Source organism: Scomber japonicus, chromosome 22, assembly GCF_027409825.1.
Source record: "Scomber japonicus isolate fScoJap1 chromosome 22, fScoJap1.pri, whole genome shotgun sequence".
In the NCBI taxonomy this organism is placed as follows: Eukaryota; Metazoa; Chordata; class Actinopteri; order Scombriformes; family Scombridae; genus Scomber; species Scomber japonicus.
Window position 1 is genome coordinate 17,106,721 of NC_070599.1, and position 23,211 is coordinate 17,129,931.

Sequence of the window (23,211 nt, forward strand, 5' to 3'; positions counted from 1 at the left end):
TTGAAATAATATTTAGGTCAGTGGTTCGGTTCTCAGCTTTTTTTTATTATTTTTTTTTAAGCTCCTTCAAAATAAAACTACTCACAACCCTTCATCATAGCTTCATACATCCAGTTAAACCAAACGTCCAAATGCCTTTTTGAAAACACCTACAGAAGTAAAAATGAGCCAGTAAAGCAGAAATATGTTTTCTCAGCTGTTCATGTTCTCACGACACCTAAGATTAATATTGTGACCCCTTGTTGGAGTCTAGACCCCCTCCGACAAATGTTCACATGCAATTAATGGGGAATTGGGAGAGTACCAACTGAGCACTGTCTCCAATTTGCCTACAGTTATTATGACATTACATAGTCTTTTCCAGCGACCTTCCTGAGAATTTATATATTTATATATTGGTTTAAATTATTAGGAAACTATGAGTCGTTTCCAAAAACCTCCTTCCTAGTGCCTCTTTGTTTTTGTATTGTCATGGTGATGCCATGTAAGTGAGTGGGCAGACACGCAGAAGAAGAAGAAGAAGAAGAGCAGTCCAGGGTTAGAGATACGATCATGTTTAATAGTTGTAAAAGATGTTGCAGATCAGGAAAGAGGAGGGTGAAGGGTGGATGTTGGTGGAGGAGGGGTGGAGGGGGTGAGAAGATATCAAACTTCCACAGACTGCATTTTTATTCACTCCATTTTGGCCATTTTCACGCAGGAATCTGGATGTCTGTCTGGAGGTGCAGCCGAGTTTCTCTGCCAAGCATCTGCTCTCCTTGTCTTGTAGGTCACGGAGAAGAATACAGATGAGACCTCTGGCAGCCATGTTGGCCTCTAGTCCTCTTTCTCTTTCTCTCTCTCTTTCTCTCTCTCTTTCTCTCTCTCTCTGTCAGCCATTTTAATGCTGAACTCATACAGTCTGGCTGGGCGGCGCAGGAACAACCATCAGGCTCAGCAGTCCTTCTCAATGCCAGGCAGGAAGTGGCCAGGACAGCTGCTTGCAATTCAACCTGAGACTTTGTTTGGGTGACCTACATTATGGCACAATTTACTCTCTACTGTAACTTTAAAAGGACTGCTTTTTTTCACCCCCCCACTTCATCCCTTAACCCCACCACCACCCCCACCCACCCCTCAACCCTTTTCTTTTGCCTTCGAGTTCCAACCTATTTATCTCATAGCAGAAACACCCACTAAAGTATAAATATTGTATCAATCTATCATGCCAATGCTAAAAAAGAAAAAAAAAGTGAATTCCTTTGCATGAGATGTAAACAACAATCTCAAATATGTTTGGGAGTCACATGATTTACTGTCCAACCAGCAATAAACAAAGATAATTGCAGCCCGCGGTGCCAGTTCTCCTGCAGTCATGCCCAGTTCAAAATGCTCATGCTACCCAGGGTGCCCCTTCAGGAACAGGAACACCCAGGTCAGGAAGCGGTCTTTTGTTATTGTTGCTGAATCAGACCCCTCCACCAGACCCCACCCCACCCCTCTACTCTTGCATTAGGGTCCTCCTGCATCCCCTCCTGTCTCAGTCATATCTGCCAGCAGGAAACCCTCCCTGTTTCTGGTCTGCGGGTGAAGCTACAGAGGGGCCTGTCAGCTAAATCCTCAAAAGCAACCACATCTGAACTTCACCCTGTCTCATCCTTCTACCCCCCCCCCCCCCATCCCTTCATCCTCCATCCGAGCAGACTTGACCTCACCTAACGCTCTTTACCCTAAAATCCTCATCCTCACCCCCCCCCCCCCCCTCTTCCACTCCAGCGCTGACTCCTGCACAATAAGCAACATCTGGTTCTCATTTCCCCCCCTAAAAAACCAAAACAACAGGAGGAGGAGAGGGAGGGAGGAAGGGAGGGAGGGAGGGAGGGAGGATGGTTAGGGAGAAAAGACATTCACAGAAAGCTGCATGTGAGAAAATAAGAGTCAAGAAAAGAATGAAGAGTTGCATTTCTGACTCGTCGGTGGAGTTTCTTTGATGGTCCAGGTGTGAGGAAGTGTGTCGCCTTGTTGGCCACTTTTTCTTTTTTCTTTTTCTTTTTTTTGTGGTACTTTACACCCCTTCTGTGGTCTGTTCAACGTCCTCCCACACATTCGTAACTCAACAAACAGTCAGTTCCTTTTGGTCAACTGTATGAAAAAAGTTGAAGACAAGGAATGGAAGAAGAGGGGAGGTGGAGAAGAAGAAGAGGAGGAGAAGAAGAAGAGGGGGAGGAGGAGGAGGAGGGGGGGGGAGTCGAATCTCCACAGCAAAAGAATCTGCAACTCAGCGGCTAGCAGCCCTAATTACAGTGAGGCTTTGCTGAAGTCTGCAACAAGACCCGGGCAGTGAGAGAGAGAGAAGGAGAGAAGTAGAGAGAGAGAGAAAAGTTGAGGATGAAGGGAGCAGAAAGAAAGAGAAGAGTGAGGGCGAAAAGGGAGGAGAGGCTTACCTCATTTTGTAAATAGTCTGTTTATAAGTCAAAGTCACACTTAATAAGTGCTGAATTGACAAAGGCACAGCTGGTCTGTACGCTACTAAACAACCTAAATCCCTACAAGAGCCCCCTCCAATAAAACTAAAGCCATAATCTCATGTTTCCCACTTCAAGATATTTTAATTTCTTCTCTTTTTTTTTTGTACTGCTTATTCATGTGTTAAGTTTTTCATATTAAATGACGTAGAGGACAAGTGTTTCTGCAGCTTGATTGAGATTTATCCGGCGTACAGTTTGAGCTGATACCAGAGAAAAATATCACTTTCTGTGGGATGAGACGGTCTGCCAACTTGGCTACAGCCTTCTAATCATCTTTCCAGACAGTAGGCTGCAGGACGGCTCACTCCTAACTCCGGCTCTTACTCTTTGTTGGTACAGATGCCCCACTAAAAATTGAGAACTTAATGAGTAACACAGAGCTTGTTATGAGACTAAATATTACAAGAAAAACATCATCTATGATTGTATCTGTGCTTTATTTTTTTACCTAGGAACAGTTTGGTTTCTAACTTGTTGCTTAAATTGTGTGAATTTCTAAGAATTGGATGTTTTTTCAGCTTCCGAGTCTCCAACTTTAACCTCACTTACTTCACTGAGGTGGTCTTGACTCAAACATTCGTCATGTATTTCGAGTAATAACACAGAGTTACAGCATGCCAAGGTGTGAACCCCTCACTCACTCTCCTTCTCCCTCTCTCTCTCTCTCTTTCTCACACACACATACACACACATTAAGGTCTTGAATCAGTGCTACTTTGTTTTCCAGCTCCTCCCTTCCTGCTCAACAAAACTCCTCTCTGAGTCCAACAGCACCAGACAAAATGGCGAGCCTTCACGTTGCAGTTTACTAGAGAAATGCTGCATTCTAGTGGAAGTAGAGAGACATTAACTGAGTGTTATATCTATAAAAATTATCTTTAAAAGTCTTTTTAATCTACAAATGTTTCTACAGCCGGCTTGAAGTTGAAAGTATAAATCATTTATTGCATGAAAACAATCAGCGACTGCAACACAAGTTCATGAAGACAGAAAAACACAAACTATAAGGCAGAAGAAGACATCATGAGACCTTATAAATATTTAACCGACATATATCAACATACCGTTAAGAATAACTATATCATTATGATGATGAGCTGTTTCTAACTTTAAGGATTTTTCTTCCTTAAAAGCTTCCCTTTAGGTTTCAGTAAAAGAGATTTTTTGTGCTCCTCTGCCCGTTTGACTTCCTCCTGTTTCTCTCTCCACGTCTCCATCCCTCGGTCCACCTCAGAGCTCAGCATCACAATGCGCCTCTGTGACAGAAATTGTGGAGGTTAGAGGCACAGGTGTGGAGCAAAACACAAACAGAGTGAATAGAAGAATGTGTTTAAAAAGGTAAAAGTTTGATACTCACTGCTAAAACTTCCCTCTCTTGCTTTCTTCTCAGCATTCCCTTCAATGGAGGTGCTGGTCGGCCATCTGAGATCAAATTGGACAAAAATTAACACAAATACAAACTGATGTGATGATGAGCTGTATCACAAAATGTAGTAAAGTATGTCACTTTTAGTACATTCAAATAAAATGTGATGCTGGGCTTCATGTGTTAAATTCATAAATATAAAAATGTTAGAAACTTTTAGACAAAGCAGGATCATTTGCTCAGACTCGACAAGTAACCACAGAAATAATTCCTGTGCTACTACAAATTATTCAGCAAGCCTTAAATTTAAACTTGCAATGAAGTGTTTGTAGTTACACAGAGTATTCTTGGGTTTGTTCCCCCTGCCAGTAAGAGCAGGGGGGATTTAAAACATCATATTCTAAGTGTGCCAAATTCACCAAAAAACTCTATTATATCTCCTTGCTCAAATTTCTTCAATTCTACAAAAAAAAAAAAAAAAAAAAAAGAATAAATAATACCTGCAAAAGACCAGTCAGGTAGATCTGTCAGAGGTCCGTATTCTGTGCCGCTTCGGGCGAGTCCATGTCTGCAAGCATACACACACAAGTTAGAAAATAATTATAATAACTGTTTCAGTGACATTTTAAATTTAACTATAACAAAGAAATAACACTTTATACAAGATACTGTTAAAGCGTCAATGTACTTCACTGTTCAATGCACAACAGTGACATCATCTACTTCAAATATCACCATCAATCACACTTCAATATGTTATTTAAGGTGTAAAAATGACCTTGTTCCAGCTTCTGAAATGTTAATATTTTAGTTTTATATGATAGTAAACTGAATATTTTTGACTTGTGGACAAATCAAGACATTTGAGTACATCTTTCTGGGCTTCGGGAAAACAATAATCAACATTTTGCACCATTTTCTGATATTTTATGGTAATCAACAATGAAAATAATGGTTAGTTGCAGCCCTACATATATGACAAAGAAAAGCAGCAATCCTTACAGCAGATGATATTTCTTGATGATATAGTTGCCAATTAATCGACTAATCATTGCAGCTTGAAATTAAGGCCTTAACACTAGATTCTTTGACACTTTCTTCTTCAGGAAGTGACTAAAGATCTGCAGTATTTTTAGTAGGCTGTGAAATATATTGTACATTAACTTTGTCGTGACAGCAGAAGAACTACAAACTTACTCTTTCCTCCATTTCTCTCCTGCTTGAACTCGGCATGTTGTGCTGAGCTGCCTGTTTGAATGTCTCAACACTGGGAAAAAAACATCAAATAGAGAAACATTCAGCCTCTAGACACGTATCACCACTAAATAGGAATCATTTAAATAGCTGCTTTATGATCTTATGAGACACCGTCATTCGTTTACATCTGACAGAGCTGTTAGCTTTAGCGTTAGCACTGCTATATTTATGTCGCTTTATGTCGGTTATTCATTGAGACATGTGTATAAAAAGCAGCGGCTGGTACAAACAGATATTTAAAGAGATGAAACTCAACTTTCAAGCGTTAACTGGTTAAAAAACTCAACACTTTTAGTAAATAACCTCTGTCTCACCTGAGCAGCACAATGTCCTGATGGTGGCCGCCATGTTGCCTGCACAGCTCGGTGTTGACCAGCAGGTGGAGCTAAAGACGCACCGTAGTCAGGGTTACGGTTGCCAGGGACCCTGTTGCCAGGGACACTGTTGTCAGGGTTAGGGTTTAATATTTTTGTGAATGAAAAGCGGATTTTAAGACTCAAAAATGAGGAAAATAAAGCTTTGAACGTGACAATAAGTTGTTATTTTTCTTATCTGGATTCTTCTGACACTGATTTTGCTCAATATTCCTCTTATTAAAGTAGTTTAATCTCTTTATTTGGTCATTCAAACCTTTTTTGTTTCCATTTAATAAAACATAACCTAAATAAAGAAAATAAAATTATGAAAGTGAGAATAACTTTTTGTTTTTCTTATCTGGAATCTGGATCTGTAGGCTATTTGGTCATTCAAACCTGTTTCCATTTACTAAACAAACATTTTTTTTAAATAGCTGTACAGCCAATAGCCTATAGGTTAAAATATAATAAAAAAATCAATACACTATTAAGAGTCTGTTGGAAACCAAACAAATAATGATAGTACAGATAAATTGCATAGAGTGAACATGCATAATCATCAAAACCTCTTTAAAATGTGTATTCTTTTGCAGGTTCACCGTGAATTTCTTATCAGTAATTTGCTTTATTGCAATTATTTGCCTTGTAAACGTATCGTGTGGTAAAGCCAGTTTTAAAAGACAATACAACTGTGTTTACAAGTTTTAGCTCTGATGATTACCTACTCTGATGATTACCTACTGTATAATGTAAAGTAGACATGATTTGCATTGTAGTACGTGAGCCACACCATGCAAATTCACAGCAAGGGTCTCTTAAAACTTTCATTATTGTAGTTTAGAGTGCCTATTTCTGAATGAATTACAAGGAGAAATTTTGACATGTTGTAGCAGGAAAGGCACAGGTGTAAATCATAACATTAATTATTGCAGTAGTCCATAGGTGCTCCAGTTTTTGTGTATGCTGGTTTGCAGTCACCCGTGCTTTTCCTATAACAATCAAAGCATCTGATGTTATGCTCTCTTAAATTCTTCATGCAAAGTTTTTCCTTTTCCTCTCAGTTTGTTGTTGCTGCTTTTTTGGTATTTTATTCTATGTCTGTGTTACTTTTGCTGTTTGCAACACACTGAGTTATGAAATGTGTTATACTTAAAATTATAATGTGTAATAACATAGAATTAGGGAATCTCTACTCTATTCTTAATGAGTTTTACAGGGTGGTATTTTGTCTCCATTCCTTTTTAACATCTATATGGATGAACTGTCAGTCTAGTTAAATGGATGGGTAATTCTCTCATTAGCCATCTTATGTGCAGATGATTTGGTGATTCACAATATGGTAGATTTCAACATCATAATGCAAATAAAAGTAACATTATCATTGTCAGAGGCAGGGAAGAAAATGAGCATTTCCTGATTTATTCCGTTCTGGCCTTGCCCTCAAATTGTTTAATGAGGCTAAATGCTTATGCCATTACCTAAACAATAATCTGTCAGTTGATAAGGATATTTACAGATAGTGTCGTAAGTTGTACGCACAAGCAAAGATGTTAGCTCGTAAATTTTAAAATCTGTAAAACTTTGTACTCCACTTTCTAACTGCCCATCTGTGGCGTTGCTACAGTGAAGGCAGCACATGAAGACCCACGGTGGTTTATAATGACAGTATGAGGATGCCAAGAATCTGCAGCTCATACCAAATGTTTGTTAATGTTGTATTTTACTGTGTTATGGACCTCCCCATGAGCTGTGTATTTAATAAGTCTGAATTTAAAAAAAAAAAAAAAAAAAGAAAAGAAAATTGTCTTGTCTTGCTTTCAGTCCTGTTTGAAGGAAACCTGTTATTTGAGGGAGGATGTGTCATCGAAAAGGGCTGATTACCTACAATTAGGCTATTGTGGAAAGGAAACAAGCTAATAAGGGGTTAATTATAAATCATGCCACTTAATTTATAGATCACAGACAGTTTATTAGTTATGATGTGAACTTTTCAGCTCATGTGAACAGCCATATAATGTCTCCTGAGACTCTGGAGGAGCTTTGACAAGTCTGAGAAAATAACCTCTGCTGACGTCACAGTGATGTCATCAGGGTCGTGTTTCAGCTCGGGCTCGGAGACTTGGAGTTTATTAGCATAAAAGGCTGAGCAGCACATGTGTATCCTCAGGCAGGAAAGTATCATGCAGACATAATCAACATTTTCATCGCCTTAAAACAATGTAACACCTATACACTTGTGACCTGTTGTCATAGGTTACAGCGTTTAATGTGAAAATTAAAGCAATTGACCAACAAAGGTGGTTTTATTCTGAAGTTGAAATGTTTTTTAAAGGTCTGGAGGCCTCTAAAAATCCAATACAAGCTTTGAAGAAAACAATTAGGCTACGTGTAACAGAAATATGTTTTTTTCTTACCCTCCTCAATCATAAAGATGATTGTACCTGTAGTCCCAGGTACAATCATGAGTCTAGGCCTCTATATGTGTAATGATTATCAGTATGACTGTATTTAGCTGGAAGAGCAATGCACACACAGAGCTCTCGCAGCTCTTCAAAGTACTGTTTTTGTATGAACAGCTCCAACACTAAGCCCAGAAGAATTTCTCTGTTAGCTTTTCAGACAAGTTCCCACTCGCAGCCAGTGAGGTAAACGCCTGCAGAGTCTGCAAAGGCTGCTGCGGGGACTCCGGTGAACCGCAGGGGCCATGAAAGGCTCCATGTGGAAGAGGGGGAGGAGGAGGAGGAGGGGGGAGGAGGAGGAGGAAGGGGGCTCCAGGGCAGGTAGATAGAAAGCCGACAAAGCCTATCCAAACAGGACAGGGCTGCACATTATCAAGGCTCGTTGTGTGTTGTAAGTGAGTCCGTTAAGTGACACAGACGGCCGGAATCAGCACTGACTCACGCCGGCCAGTCCTGAAATAGTAGCGGGATGTTTACTCTGCATCGTCCTTGGAGAACTCAGACACGCCGAAAAAATCCACCCGCCGCCTCACGACGCCGTGTCCCTCCGCGCATTCCACAGGCTGGTGGTACAATAGACTAGTGCCGTCGTCTAAACAACAACAACAACGCAGTTTTTTTTATACACCATTTCACCGCAATACAGAATAACTACTATTAAAACTGTGTTGGAGGAAGTCATTTATTAAAATAGAAGAAGCTATATTGCAGTATAGATCTAGATATATATTAGAATTAGGCCTATACTGTGAGTAAAAGCTCTGCATATATACTTTTACACTAGTAAAAATGGTATTATCAGAAAATTGCACCTAAGCAGGTTGGAGGAAGTCACTTATTAAGTAGAAGAAGCTATACTAGAGTGTAGATATATATTAGAATAAGACTATATAAAAAAAGGCTGAGTAAAGGCACTGCATATTGCTTTTACACTAGTAAAACTTTAAAAAAAAATATATGGTATTATCAGAAAATTGCACTTAAGCAGGTTGTAGATGTAGTAGGCTATAGATATATAATATACTAGAGTGTAGATGTAGTAGGCTATAGATATATAATAGAATAAGGCTATATATCAATAATATAATATAATATATCCTACAGACCTGTGTTCATCTGTGAAATAACACTGCAATAGACTACTAAATCATCACTGTACCATATAGTGAGATTAGATAAAATGTATCTTTATTGATCTCCTTTGGGAGAAATTCAAATTGACACAGCAGTAGAGTGGGAAAAGTGGCAGTGTAAGGGTGATAGTGATAAAATACATACAATAAAACGATACATACAGTAAACTATCTACTAATCTATATAAATGTGCAATATGCAGAAGTTCCTGAGATTACATACATATGTGCAAGGTTCCTGGGATTTACATAGTAAGGTGCAATGTTCTTGAAGATAAAATTATAGTAAATTCCTTGTATGTGTCAACCCACCAGGCCAATAAAGGGGATTCTGATCATTGTATTATTATCAATGCATTCATGTGTCCAGTTTTTTTAATTTTATTTCTTCACAATATCTCTATAGCTGTCAAATAAATTCAGTGGAGTTGATATTTTCTTGAGAATGTATCAGAAAGGATGCAAAAATTGGAATAATGGAGTAAATTCCACAATTTTCACCACTCTAAGCTATTTAAGGCTATTCCACAACTTCAAACATTATGGCAGAAGCAGCAGGTTTGGTAATGATTTGGGGGTTGTAGTCATATGAGGAAAACAAAGACTAAATAAGGGCTTTTGTGAGAAGAGAATTGTTTATATTGGTGGTTTGGCTCGGTGGTCACTTCACCGTTTAAGCCAAACCTCAGCCACATGACTACATCTGTATGCTCAGTCATAATAAACATTAACATAATGGTTAGCTTACCAAATGCAGAATCAGAATCAAGGCTGGATTAAACTACTGAGGGGCCCCTGGGGCAGAAAAAGAGTTGTGGACCCTGATTGACCCCCCCACACACACACACACTTCTCCTGCTCTATGTGCATTGTGTATGTAGTTTGGGGTTTTTTGTTTGTTTTTTAAAATGCAGCATAAAGACAATAACTACTGACATATTAAATAAAGTCCTCAAGAGAAGATTACAGGACAGGGCTTTTCTAAAAGATGGGCCCTCAAGATCAGATAATAATGCAGGTGTTGACTTAAAGGCCCTGCACACCCATGGTAAACGTACACAAGTGATTTTAATTTCAGCTGATAAGACCTGACTGATAAGACCTGTTTTTTGGGGGCTCTGCGGGTGTGAACAGATTGTGTGTGATTAAAATCTCCTGCTCCCACCTTCCGCCTTGTGTGGATTTAGCAGGTGTGTGTGGGAGTGCAGGGTCTTTAAGGTCCCACTTTAAAGACTCCCATTGTGCATAGTAAAACATAAATGAATTCAGTAGTGAAATAGAGAGTCAAATATCATTCTTTAAATACCCATCATGTGTAATTTGTGTGAAACTGTGGAACATAAACTCCTCAACTTGTTCAAGTTCCTCCTAGAAACAATGTTGAGGACATTACCTTGGTGTCCTCACTGACCCTGCTCTCCACTGCTACCACCAAATTATATGTAGTGTTCCTTTAACTCAAAGGGCTAAAGGAAACATGTTGTCTCTGGTTCATGTACAGAAACACATACAGTATAAAATAATTACATGTTAAGACAAATGACTCAAAAATAGACTGATAAATAGATACAGTTGGAGTACAAACAGAAAAGATGTGACAAATATATATAATAATTACAAGGATGCAGATAAGATTTTAGAAATATTATAGTTTTGAGTTCAAGTGTTGTTCATCCAGTGCAGATCACATCAACCAGACGCCAAGAACAGTGTGTAAATTCTTTTTTAAAACTTATTTCTGGGCATGGATCCAGTCATAAGTATCAAAATCAGATTTATTCACTAAGTAGGAAGTACAAGGAGTTCAATGTAATCCAGATGTCAACACAAAAAAAATAAACATGAGTATTAAACAAACATAACTGTGAGAAATGGAGGGACGGTCATTTACAAAGAAGCTGTACAGTGGGGATGGACTATGTGCTTTTATATTGACATGATTAAAAATGACGTGTGCAAAAAAAACAAAAACAGAATATGAATAAAAGTATAAAGACTACTTGCATGCACATAAAGCAAAATAAATACCAGTGTAGATATAAATATGAATTGGAGCCTAAATGTGTGTCTCTCTCTCTCTGTGTGTGTGTGTGTGTGTGTGTGTGCAGGACTGACAAAGACACAATATACACTGTATGAATTTGAATGAGATATGGAGGTAAAGTGGAGTAAAGTTATCTTACAGTCCTGATATGTTTGTGCCAACTTTGTTATAGCAGTAATCTCATAAAATTCAAATACATCTTTTAAAAGGTCATAATGTGTCATAACGGTCACTTAAAGAGGGTAAATTGCACTAAAGTGGACACACATCCCCACATTTTGACCCAAAAATACTGCCTGAGCACTACACACGTAGGCTGAAGTGTTCATTTAAACCTGCAAAAAGTCTGTGGAGACACTTTTACGTTATTTAGGGGTGCGTTTAACTTTCTACAAGGCTGCTCTTCTTGGCTGAGTGGGCACATCCACCGAGGAGGGAGTTTTTGCGTATGAATGACGACACAGCCATGGCTGCAGGAAAGGTGTTCCGGCCTGCTGGCTGATAAAGGAGCGGAGGGAGCGTCAAGCTAGACGTACACAGGCGTGTAGCAACGGTTGTCAAGTGTTTCCACCTTCAAAATAAAAGGGGAAAAAACGACCGCTTTCAAAAAGGTGTTCAATTAACTTAGAAAACGGATCATTTAGCAAGAATAAAGTGTTATATGAGAACTTTGAATATTCCCTACAGTATGTAACTTAAAAACCAGCCTCAGACATGTTTTAAGATGTGTATTGAATAATCTACTTTGAATAATTTGTGTCAAATGTGTTTTTTCACAAAAAATGTTAAATTATCTTGTTAAAATCCTTTAAATTACATTTCCTCCTTCCCCCACATAGTACAATCCACAATATATGAATATGTAATTAAATATAATTTGAGTACCCTAACTGCTGGATGCAATAAAGTCCATTCTCAGTGTTTGTGCACTTAGAGGCTACAAGTTTCCACATCACATGTGTATAAATTGAATACTGGATGACAATTGACTTCCTTCCAAATAATTTGAGATGTCACAAATCCTGCTTGTGGGCCAGCTCCTTAAAACCAGATTTTCTTTGAGTGAAGAGAAACTTTCCACATCCGACTGTGAGAAGAACACATTTTTGACTGGAGGGGCTAGACTATAAATACAGGAAGAAAAAAGATGGTTTGTTTTTGTTATCTTCATGTCCAAACATACAATTGATGTGTGCTGGAAAAAATACACCTTCAATCAATTACAGGCACTTTTGAAGCTTGTTATCTGTGGAAAAACTAACATTTACTCTAAAGGGGAAATCCAGTAAGTTTTTGGAAGATGTGGACACCATTTGTGGATTTCCTAGGGGATTTTTCAGTGTGACTAAACTGTACGAGTTGCATAGTTTTTCCTTTCTTTATTTGTCCACTCCTTTAGCATACATGTAGCCTATGAGGTTGTCAAAATATGAAGAAATACCTTTCAATATAATAACTACGACCTCAGTAATAAACATAAAGTTGAATTATCTCCTTTCTAACAATGCAAACAGAATATTAAAAAGTATAAACTTCGTAAAAGTTGAAATTAAGGCAGATTTATGTTGATAATAAAGTAGTAATATGGTTGGTGATATATTGGTTTTATCCTAGGATAGTGAAGTAATGACCCGCCTTACTCTGCCTGCTATTGGCTTATCCTAATAGTCTTACCCAATAACACGCCCTTATTTCTGATCCTAACTAAGAACGAGCCAATCAGAGGCAGAATAGGGCGGGTCTTGCCTTCATCGTCCTAGGATTTTAACTGACTACTAGTTGGCAGCTATGCGTTATGAAAAGCTGCAACCGGATGTTTCTTTCTCCGTGCTCGCTGCCTTGACACTTGTAAAAAAGAAAAAAAAGAGAGGAGAGGGGGGAGGTAAGTAATTATTTAGGGGGAAGAAAGAAAGAAACAAAGTTGTCGACCGTGCAGTGCACACGGGGAGGGATTTTATTTATCTGGAGCGACTCGTTTAGTGCAGCACCGGGTCTGCAACGGAGCGCAGGTTTCCAGGATTTCCTCCTCTCTGTCTCCTAAAACTTCTCCGCTACTAAGTTTCACCGAGTCCCGGACAGACACAGAGAGAGAGAGAGAGAGAGAGAGAGAAAGAGAGAGAGAGAGAAAACGGGAATGATAAAAGCAGCCGAGCACAGGCGGACGGAGGAGTGTAGAGACTGCAGTGTGTGTGTGTATATGTGTGTTTTCTGTGGCTTTAATTAAGTTAAACATTGTTATTTTAAGTCTTTTTTTTTTCTTCTCCTCCTCACCGAGCACGTTTCGTCCTGAGATGAATGGCAGAAGTCGGGTGAGTCGACTATCAGAGCTCAAAAGGATTTATTTTCTTGTCTACACTGGACCTACATGAAGTAACGATATAGATATAAACATATATAACCCGCATCCTGCTGGACAAAAAAAAGCTATTAATTTAAAAAACAACAACAACAAAGGATACGCACTGGATAACCCAAGATATCAACTTTTTTTTTTGTTTTTTTGAAGCACATTTCAGACACTTAAACTAACAAGAGAAGATGCAGATGTGGAGCCACATGAGGGTCCACAAAGGAGGCCCTCCACGACCATAGGTCACCGCAGAAGTGTCCTGGATGTATGCGTCTCCACTTTCCTGGCTGGGCTGACTTGAACTATTAGTAATTGTCTAATAATCTCGATGGATTCTTCCTCACCACAGCCTACCTGTGCCTGTGGATTTTCCACATGAAGGCAAACCAGATGACTCAGAGGACTTAAGTCATGTAACCACCCTGAAATGTCTTAAAGGTCTTTATTTATCTGTTTTTTTTGTATTTATTGTATGTGTATATATATATAAATATATAAGTGGTCCTTTTTTTTTTTTTAAAGAAAGCTTTGAGCTACTTTCAAGGTCAGTTTTTAATATCTTTTGTAGGATTTAAAAGCTGCCGTAAAGAAAACTGTAGATTTACTTGAGCATCTTTGTTCTGCTGTATATCTACACACACTGTATTTGAGCGCACTCATCTGTAACGTTAAAGGGGGGGGGGGGTATCAGAACAGATCAGAAAGACTTTGATTAGACGTTTTGTTTAAAAAAGACACGAGTAGAGTTTAATCATGGACAGGCCGATAAGCAAGTTATTAGAAAAGTTAAAGCTAACAGACTCGGGCAGTGTGAAATTCAACAGCTCCAAGAAGAAGCACGACACGGCCAACAACTCCAATAACAGCAACGCCAACGCTGGCATCTCCGGAGGCAGCGGTGGGGGCAGCAGTCTGGCACCAGCCCCCAGCTCTGCAGCTGCCTCGCCCTCCAGACCCGGCCAGTTCTCGCTTGCCTCTGCAACCACAAGCGATGCATGTGTTCCAGCGAGTGGAAGAGGAGGAGGTGGAGGAGGAGGAGGAGGAGGAGGAGGTGGTGGAGGAATGGGAATGCCCCCTTCACAGCTCCTTACCTCACCACAGACTTCCTCCACGGGTGGCGTGATACCATCAGATGGAGAGCAACAACTTCATCCTTCCACCTTGGCACCGTTGAGGCGCCGCTCCCCTCAGCAGCGTGCCTCCTGTTACCTTGGCGAGGGCGTGGATTCCCACCTGAGGCGTGAGTCCGGTTTGGGTCCAGAGTGTGATGCTCTGGGGGCGTTTGGCTCCAAGGCGTCTCTGAATCAGCGGCGCTACTCATTGGAGCTCCAGCAGCTGGTGAGAAGACAGCAGCTCCTCTCCCAGCCGCCGCCACTCTCAGTCCCCCCGCCGTACCCAGCCGCCGCCGGCTATGGCTCGGCTCCCCGGGCCGGCGGCCTGGCGGAGACCGGCTACCTGTCAGAGCCGGAGAGGCACAAGCGTCTCTCTCTCCAGGAGGCTCTGTTCTACAAGCGCCTCAGCACGGGCAGCGAACTGTGGGAGAGCCCGAGGCCGGCGTCCCTCTCTCACCCACCGCACCGTCCATCTGATGTGACGGGCGGAGGGGTAGGAGGAGGAGGAGGAGGCTTCTTTTATCCCCCTGGACCAACTCTGAGCCCATGCTCGTCTTTCAGCCTCCAGGAGTCGGTCCTGGTCAGCCCCAGGTCCAGCTTCGCCTCCAGCACGGCCAGCGGGGGCGGAGGGGGGAGTCCTATGGGCAGCCGCTGCAGCAGCAACCGGACCAGCGGCATCAGCCTGGGCTACGACTCCCGCTACTCCGCCTCCGGGGGTCTTCCTCCACAGCAGCAGTCCCCCTCCATGCAGACAGGGGGGTCCGCAGCTGGGTACGGCGCTCCAGGAAGGCCCGGGGTGACACCTGTGGAGGCCTGGACTCAGTACTTGGACGGGGGGATGCGTCCTCCTGCCCACGACAGCCGACACTCGTACCCCCCTGCTGTAGGGAGTCCGGCGGCGGCTTGCTACCAGGCTGGTCCGGAGTGGTGGGAGGAGCAGCGGGCAGGTGGAAGAGGCAAAGAGGGAGGCGTGATGGGGGGAGAGAGGGCCAGCTACTCAGACCTGCCCGGGACCCGGTACCAGGAGGAGCTGACCCGACTCCTCCTGAGGGACGCGGCGCTGGAGGGGGACGGGCTCCTGGAGGGTCTGATGCTGAAGGAGCACTCCATGGCGCTGACGGCTCTGGCCAAATCGGGCTCCACGGCGCTGGGGCCTTCCACCGCTGGGGGGCCGAGCAAAACTCAGGAGAGCCCGGGAGTCGGCGCTGGAAGAGAGACGGGAGAGAACCGGCAGGAGTTCTTTGGTGAGACCACAAAAGTCCTTTATTTTCTTTTTTTTTCTCTCTCTCTCTCTTTTTATAACAATAGTTTAGACAGATGTTTTCATAACAGAGCAGCAACATCTGCCTGATTATTGTCCTCCTCGCTGCTGCCTGGTGTCAGATCACAGGTTTCTCTCCTCTAAATGAAAGGGTGGTGTGGATGGATGGATGCGAAGGATGGATGGACAGATTAATAGTTGAAAGAGTGGGATGGATGGATGGATGGTTGGTGCCTAGGAACCTGCAGAGACATGCAGGGCTGGAGCACACAAGGAGGAAAGGAGGAGAGAGAGAGAGAGACTGATCCAGACAAGTAGATTTGGAGAAAGAAAGAAAGAAAGAAAATAAGGGAGTCGGATACTCCTGAAAAGATACACCATCATTAACACACATAATTAATGTTACAGATGTGTGTGTGTGTGTGTGTGTGTGTGTGTGTGTGTGTGTGTGTGTATAAAGTTGCTTGTAGATCACATCTATATCAGAAAACATGGAGGTGAGGTCAGCTGATGTTTGAGGCAGATGTCACACACACACACACACACACACACACACACACACACAGACAGAGGGCTAATGTAGCGTATCTACATGGCCATTTAACTGCAAAATCCTGCCTGTAACACTCACACACAAATTACATGGTTGCGTATAAACAGCTCCGACCATTAGCGTGAGTCACACACAAGATTAGGGCTCGGGCTCTGTGTGTGTGTGTGTGTGTGTGTGTGTGTGTATAGAGTGTGTTATGGTGGCTGGATTTATATGTGTGTGTGTGTGTGTGTGTGTGTGTGTGTGTATTGTTGCTCTGTGGCAGGGTGTGTTTCCCCAAGTGACTTCAGGCCACAGTAACGCTCTGTGTGTGTGTGTGTGTATGACTCATGTATGTGTGTGTGTGTGTGTGTGTGTGTGTCTTTTTTTAATGCTGCCTTGGCGTGTGCAGGGGCGGTGTGCTGTAGCCTGTTTTCTCTGCTCAGGTATGTGTGCCCGGAGGGGACATACAATACTGTACTCCTCTCTGCCATTAGGACAAGAAATGAAGAGCACCAAGCCGTGAAGACAGACGCTACAAGCTGACACACACACACACACACACACACACACACACACACACACACACAGAGTAACACACCTATGTTAAAATCTAATACTGAGCCAAGAAGCTGTTTCATAATTTTAGGTGAAAAAAAAGAGTAAAAATGAAAAGTTTTGCCCTAAGCTGAACTAATGAAAGATTGATTTTCTTGTTTGTCTTTTGGTGCGACCGGTTTAAAAAAAGAGTCCTAAAATTAGTTTTAGCTTCAAAAACAGAGAACAGATCCACATGTTTTAGTTGGAAGTGAGCCAGACTTAATTTTTGTGGCACTTAGTCGAGGTTTTATATTGTATCTCGAATCTTGTCCTCTTACTTATAAACCCTTAAGCGAGTCCCTGTCTTTATGCCGTCCCCCCCGTCACTTAAACCAATCACTCCCCAGCTTTATTCTACATATGCAGCAGCGTCAGTCATTATTATATTTTAAGCTTTCCAAAAAAGTTTAAGTCGCGGCCCCCTTCTTCTGGTTTCTGGCTTTTTGGTTTTTTGGCTTTCGGAGTGAGTCGTGCCAGTTCTTAAATATCGGAGGGACTGTCCAAAACCGTGGCGGTGGCGGCGGCGGCAATGGAAGCGGCTTCTTGATTTGTGTGGCACTCCCTCAGCCACATTAGAAAAAAAAAGAGAGGGGGAAGAGAAAGAGAGAGGGAGGGAGAGAGAGAGAGAGAGAGAGAGAGAGAGAGAGAGAGAGAGAGAGAGAGAGAGAAAAAAAAACACAAGCAGACCCTTTAAATAGATCACAGGAACACTGGAGCCACTTTTCCACTTTACATTTAAAGTAGTCGAGTGTCTTCTAAGTGGTGCAAAACACACTGAAAACTAGTTAGCTGTAAAGATTGACTGTATTTAACTCAACCCTCAGGAGTTGTTCTTGAACGTCACTCAGCAGGAAAACGTGGTAATCTTGACCTAAAAAAATACAGATTATTTACCTTCCTGTTCCTTTAAAACCGAAGAAGAAGAAAAAAAGCTGCTTTTGTTTGAGCAGAAAGTGGCGACTAAGCATTTGTTCTGTTGACTTAAAAAGAGAGAAGAAGAAATAATGATCTGCTAGGAGATAATGATGTTTAAAGGAAAGCCACAAAGGATGATTTTAATATATTTATTTAAGCGTTTGATTAAGTGTAGTGTGATCTGACTGCAGGGGTTTAAAGTCACATTTTTTAAAGGAACGTCTTCACTCACTCACAGAAGAAGAAAGAGGGTTTTTTTTCTTTTTTTTTTTTGTAAGAACGACTGCCAAAAAAAAAAAAAAAAGTCAGATCCGGTGGAGTTTCCCTTTAATAACAGAGCCTCCGACACTTTTTGAGTGGATGAGCAAACAGGCTGGCATGGGGTAACTTGGTTTTTTAAACTGTGTGAAAATCCCCTAGGTGGTGCGAACGAGAGGATTTACAAGTGTTGACACTTTGCGTGGAGTTGGATTTCAGACACATCCTCTTGGAATGCGTCGTAAACGAAGTGCTAAGAGCCGGCCGAGCGATTTACTTTTGACTAACTGTTCGTTTGTGTTGTTCCCACCCCCTCCCCCCTGCCCCCCTCCATCCATTGTGTCGGCAGGAACCTGTGTGAAGTGTGGGAAAGGTGTGTACGGGGCGGATAATGCCTGTCAGGCTCTGGACAGCTTGTATCACACTCGATGCTTCACCTGTGTGTCCTGTGGTGAGTACCCCCCCCACCACCCCCCTTTCCACCCCTGTTACACCCCTCTAACACCCCTCTAACACGGGTATTTTTTAAGAACACATATTTTAATACCCCTTTAACCCTCACATACTGTTCATATTATGACTCATAATTAGTCTCTACACCAATTCACATTCATAAATTCCCCATCAGTCATTAATAAACATTTTATAGAATATGATGAATACAACGACATGTTTTAATGCTGATTTTTGGATTTTTTATAATAAACACAGATCAAATTTGTACATTTGCAGATAAGAAAATATAAAAATGTATCTGCTGTACAAACACTTAAAAAAATGATGCATTTTATTTCTATTTGTGGTATACTGTGAGTCACATTAGTAATAGTCGGGCTAAAAGAAATGTGTATATGGTGTTTTTACTGTTGTAGTGGGTTGAAATGGAGCTAATTTTGTAGTTAGTTATTTATACAAGACTGCAACTAATGATTAGTTTCATTATAGTTTTTCAGCACTCAAATCAAATTTAATGCCTGAATTTCAACAATTCCTGGCATAATACATTTTTTAGACCTTGAATATCAAAAAATTAAATCAAAGACATTTTGAGGATCCGTGGGAACCCTGCCTAGAGGCAGAGGCAGATACTTTCCCAACAAGTATCTGAGCTTAAAGCTGCTCTCCTATCTGCACCTTTTCTCACTGTTAACTATCAGAACGTCCCTGGCTTGTATGATGCTGAGTCTCTCTCCCTCTCTCTCTCCTCTCTCTCTCCTCTCTCTCTTCTCTCGCAGGACGCACCCTGAGAAACAAGGACTTCTACAATGTCAACGGCTCTGTGTACTGTAAAGAGGATTACATGGTAAGAGATGAGGTCAAGGTGTGTTTTGTCATCCGTCTTGCTGGCTGGGGGGGGGGGGGGGGTGGGAGTCACAGAGGGATTGATTTTCGGGCTAATGATATTCTCCCTTGTTGTAATTACAGTTTTCGGGATTCCAGGCTGCCGCTGAGAAGTGCAATGTGTGTGGCCACCTTATTCTCGAACAGGTGAGAGGGGGGTGTGTGTGTATATATATGTGTGTGTGTGTCTGTGTGTGCAAGCAAACACCTCTAAACTCGGTCTTATGTAAGCTTTAAAGGAAATATACGCCTCCTTAAAAATGCATTACATTTTTCCAGCAATGCCTTTCAAGAAGCCCCCCCCCTCTCACCCCACTTTAAGGATAGAGAAAACTGAGTGACGTCTTTTTGTTGGCCCTTCCTCGGGTTCCCACGGCAGATCTTCACTGGAATGTTTTCGATAAACAAAGAAATAAGACTCTGCAGTGATTGGCTTAAGACGTTTTACCATATTTGAAGCACGTAATAACCAATAATATAAATAGAAAAGTTAACAATGTGCCTGAAATCCACAGGCCTTATTTGAATGGGCCAAAAAAAATGCTTTTAGGGCTACAAATTATTACAGTAGCAGAGGTAGGAAGAAGGAAAATGAACTAGAGTTAGTGTATTATAATAAGAAGCAGTTTATATTATAACAGTCCAATCAAACAATTAACATAATGTAATAAGAGCACAATGAGGGGAAAAGGTGTACAGGCAATCAGAACTGAGCATATCTGTGGGAGTAATCAACATAGAAAAAAAAAGTTTCAAAGTGTTTTTCTTCACTGTCTCAGATCCTGCAGGCTCTCGGGAACTCCTACCACCCCGGCTGTTTCCGCTGCGTCGTGTGCGGCAAGGCTCTGGATGGGGTGCCTTTCACCGTGGACCAACACAGCAGCATCTACTGCGTCGCCGACTACAACAAGTGAGACTTTCAAGCACAAGCGCTGAAATGTCCAGACGCTCCCTGAACTATCCAGCGAAGCAACAACACATATAACATTTGAAGAAGTAGAGCAGTAAACTTACTCATATAGCCCCTAGACATGTTTAGATGCTTAAAAAGAGTTTTGCTCATGTCTCTGTGTAGTATATTTAACAGCATCTGTCAAATAGGAAGATATCCCGTTTTTAAATCGAGGATTACGTGAAGCAGAAATGTTAGGGGAATTTCGTTTTTTTGCATGCGTAACGTTCAAAGTATTTCTCTTACTCATCCCACCTCCTGTTCATGAGGCATTACTCAACCGTCTTAGCACTTTTCTAAATTAAACTTTCTCTCTCTCGTGTGTTTTTCTGCAGGACTTTTGCCCCGAAGTGCGCTGCCTGTTTACAACCCATCTTACCTACTGAGGTGAGTGTCTTGTTTAATCTTTTCTTTTTTTTTCTTAAAGACAAAATAAAAACCACCTTCCTGAACTACCTTCCCAATTAAGACGTTTTTCTATTTTCCAGCCAGAGCAACACAAGAAGAAACACACATATTTCTAGATGGTTAAAAGTTTAAAAACCTCTCTATTGAGTTTCAGGCAGTTAAGATGTCAAAATCAGCTTACTCAGCGTGCATTTTTTTGGTGATTCACACGCTCCCGTCTAAAAAAAGTTGCTCTAAAAGGATCAAAACAGACTATTATTGGGCCAGACCATATGACTGCTGAGCGCTGACCTCCTCTTTGTCTCTTGTTTTTGTGTCTCAGGGCAGCGAGGAGATCCTCAGGGTCGTGTCCATGAACAAGGACTATCACTTCGAGTGCTACCACTGCGAGGTGAGTTTCTAAAAATATATCCCCACCCCTAAAGTCCAAGCTCGTTCTGTAAAGTGCTCTGAAAGCTTGACCTCAATTCCCCTCCTTTTTTTTTTTTGTTTTTGTGTGTGTGTGTGTGTGCATTCCTGTCTCTTATCTGCGTCTCCTTTTTCCTTTTTTTTTTTTTCCAGGAGTGTGGCAAGCAGCTCTCCGATAAGCCCGGCTCGCAGTGCTTCCCCCTGGACTCTCATCTCCTCTGCCACTCCTGTCACATGACCAGAGCGTGCGCCACACACAACATTCCCCCTCACAACACACACTGATCAACCCCCTGCCCCACCTCCACCTCCACCTCCAGCACCCCAAAAAATTATTAAACGCTGTCATTATCTTGTGCTTTTTTTTTTTTTTTTTTGGCTTTGTCACTCTCTCTTCCAGACTGCTGATATTAAAACATTTCCACTGATTCACTTTCATTTATTTTTTTTGTCTTCAGTTCCTTCGTCACATGTACTGCCTGCTGTACTTCTTGTACTATTACTGTACTCTAGTTATAAGGGAACGGGAAAGAAACTACTGCTTTTTTTTTGTTTTTTTTAATCCCCCCTCCTCCTCCCTCCCTTTTTACCCCTCCCCTAATGTGGCTACTGTTTGCTGTAGAAGAACAAGGGATCTCGCTCGACTGTTTTGTAAATATTATTATTGCTAGCAAACATTTTGCACTTAAATTTTTTTGACTTTTACTGTAAGAGATTTGTAACGTGAATCTGTACAATTTTTTTTGGGGAAAAACATTACTGTAATTTCTGTATGCTGTAATAAATATTTTCATTTGTGTTCTTGACAACGTGTGACTTTACATTTAAAGCCTTCACTATTCAGTTTTTGCTCTTTTAAAGTCACCATAGTCTAAAATACTTCACCAGTTAAAAAGGTCAAGGTTTTTATTATCAGCTTCTTTTTGAGAGATTTGACTTCTGGGTAATTTATTTAGTTTTTAATTGTCAAGTTTTTTTCCACATCGGCTTCTTGAGATTTGAGCAAAAAACATCCAAGCACACAATCTGATAACCAATTTAAATTTATTCATTTTTTAAATTCTCGGTACATTCAGCACTCAGGAGGAAGAAAAAAAAAAGAAGAGCAAAACCAACTAAGAACATAAAATTAAAAATATTAAAAAGTGTGACTATTACTCTATTACAGGATAAACTTTTAATTTTCTTATACCTCCTCTTTAAATATATTTATATGATTGACAGGTAAGAGGAGGCGTTTTCTCAGATGGAGACCCGGTGAGGAGGGGCGAAGGGAGGAGGAGGAGGAGAGGGGGGGGGGTCACAGCTTCCCGAATCTATTACGTAATATAAACCTCCGCTCCAGCTCGGGATGAGAGTTTCACATCCTTCTTTTTTCTCATCCGCTTTAAAAAAAAAAGAAAGACAAACTCGGGGCATGTGCACGTGTCCCGCATCGCCACAACATGCAACTTCGTGTCTCTTCGTATCGAACACTCTTTTCTTTTTCTTCTTCTTTATTTTGTTTTTTTTTTTTAGGCTTCAGTGTTGAGACTTCAGTACCAGTTGCATCCTTTGTGGAAGAAGAAGAGGAGGGAGAAGGGGGGGGGGGGGGGGGGGTGAAGGTTATAACTCACACAAACAACAAACCCACCACGGATGAAAAAAAAAAAAAAACATGATTCATAAAATGTTGACAACAACAACAACAAAAAAAAAGCAAAAACTTTTCCTCACTTTGACAGATTATCTGTAAATTTAGTATAAAAAAAATCCTCGTGCTGAAGAGTTGAAACACTAAAACTGATCCTAGAAAATATTTGAAGGTCAGGGATCTATTCTGGACTGGTTTTATTACAGGGTTTTTTGAAGGAGGAAGGAACTGTGCACCCGCAGAACTAAAATAAAGAGGCGGGCTACCAAACCTCAGAGGGACAAAATGCTGAGGCGAGCCAACAACAAAAAAAAAAAAA

At 41.3% G+C, this 23,211-nt stretch overlaps 2 protein-coding genes across 2 annotated transcripts; one reads left to right on the forward strand and one right to left on the reverse strand.

The window, feature by feature from the left end:
• Positions 1–3,431: 3,431 nt before the first annotated feature.
• Positions 3,432–5,479, reverse strand: mrpl52 (mitochondrial ribosomal protein L52). The gene is made up of 5 exons (XM_053343607.1): positions 5,445–5,479; positions 5,071–5,140; positions 4,374–4,441; positions 3,865–3,929; positions 3,432–3,763 (listed from the first exon to the last, which is right to left on the reverse strand). The coding sequence occupies exons 1-5, from the start codon at positions 5,476–5,478 to the stop codon at positions 3,617–3,619; spliced, it is 384 nt and encodes a 127-aa protein (XP_053199582.1). The 5' UTR covers position 5,479; the 3' UTR covers positions 3,432–3,616.
• Positions 5,480–14,027: 8,548 nt separating this feature from the next.
• ajuba (ajuba LIM protein) lies at positions 14,028–21,788 on the forward strand. Its single transcript, XM_053343600.1, has 8 exons — positions 14,028–15,828; positions 18,500–18,601; positions 19,386–19,453; positions 19,576–19,638; positions 20,271–20,401; positions 20,779–20,830; positions 21,174–21,242; positions 21,413–21,788. The coding sequence occupies exons 1-8, from the start codon at positions 14,226–14,228 to the stop codon at positions 21,542–21,544; spliced, it is 2,220 nt and encodes a 739-aa protein (XP_053199575.1). The 5' UTR covers positions 14,028–14,225; the 3' UTR covers positions 21,545–21,788.
• The last annotated feature ends 1,423 nt before the right edge of the window (positions 21,789–23,211 follow it).

Coding starts and splice junctions, on each gene's coding strand:
- mrpl52 (XM_053343607.1), bottom strand. CDS start 5,478: ATGGCGGCCACCATCAGGACATTGTGCTGCTCAG. Junction 3,930..4,373: donor ACCTGACTGGTCTTTTGCAG/GTATTATTTATT, acceptor ATTTGATCTCAG/ATGGCCGACCAGCACCTCCA. Junction 3,764..3,864: donor AAGAGAGGGAAGTTTTAGCA/GTGAGTATCAAA, acceptor TTTCTGTCACAG/AGGCGCATTGTGATGCTGAG.
- ajuba (XM_053343600.1), top strand. CDS start 14,226: ATGGACAGGCCGATAAGCAAGTTATTAGAAAAGTTAAAGCTAACAGAC. Junction 19,454..19,575: donor ACTGTAAAGAGGATTACATG/GTAAGAGATGAG, acceptor TTGTAATTACAG/TTTTCGGGATTCCAGGCTGC. Junction 20,402..20,778: donor TGCGTCGCCGACTACAACAA/GTGAGACTTTCA, acceptor GTTTTTCTGCAG/GACTTTTGCCCCGAAGTGCG.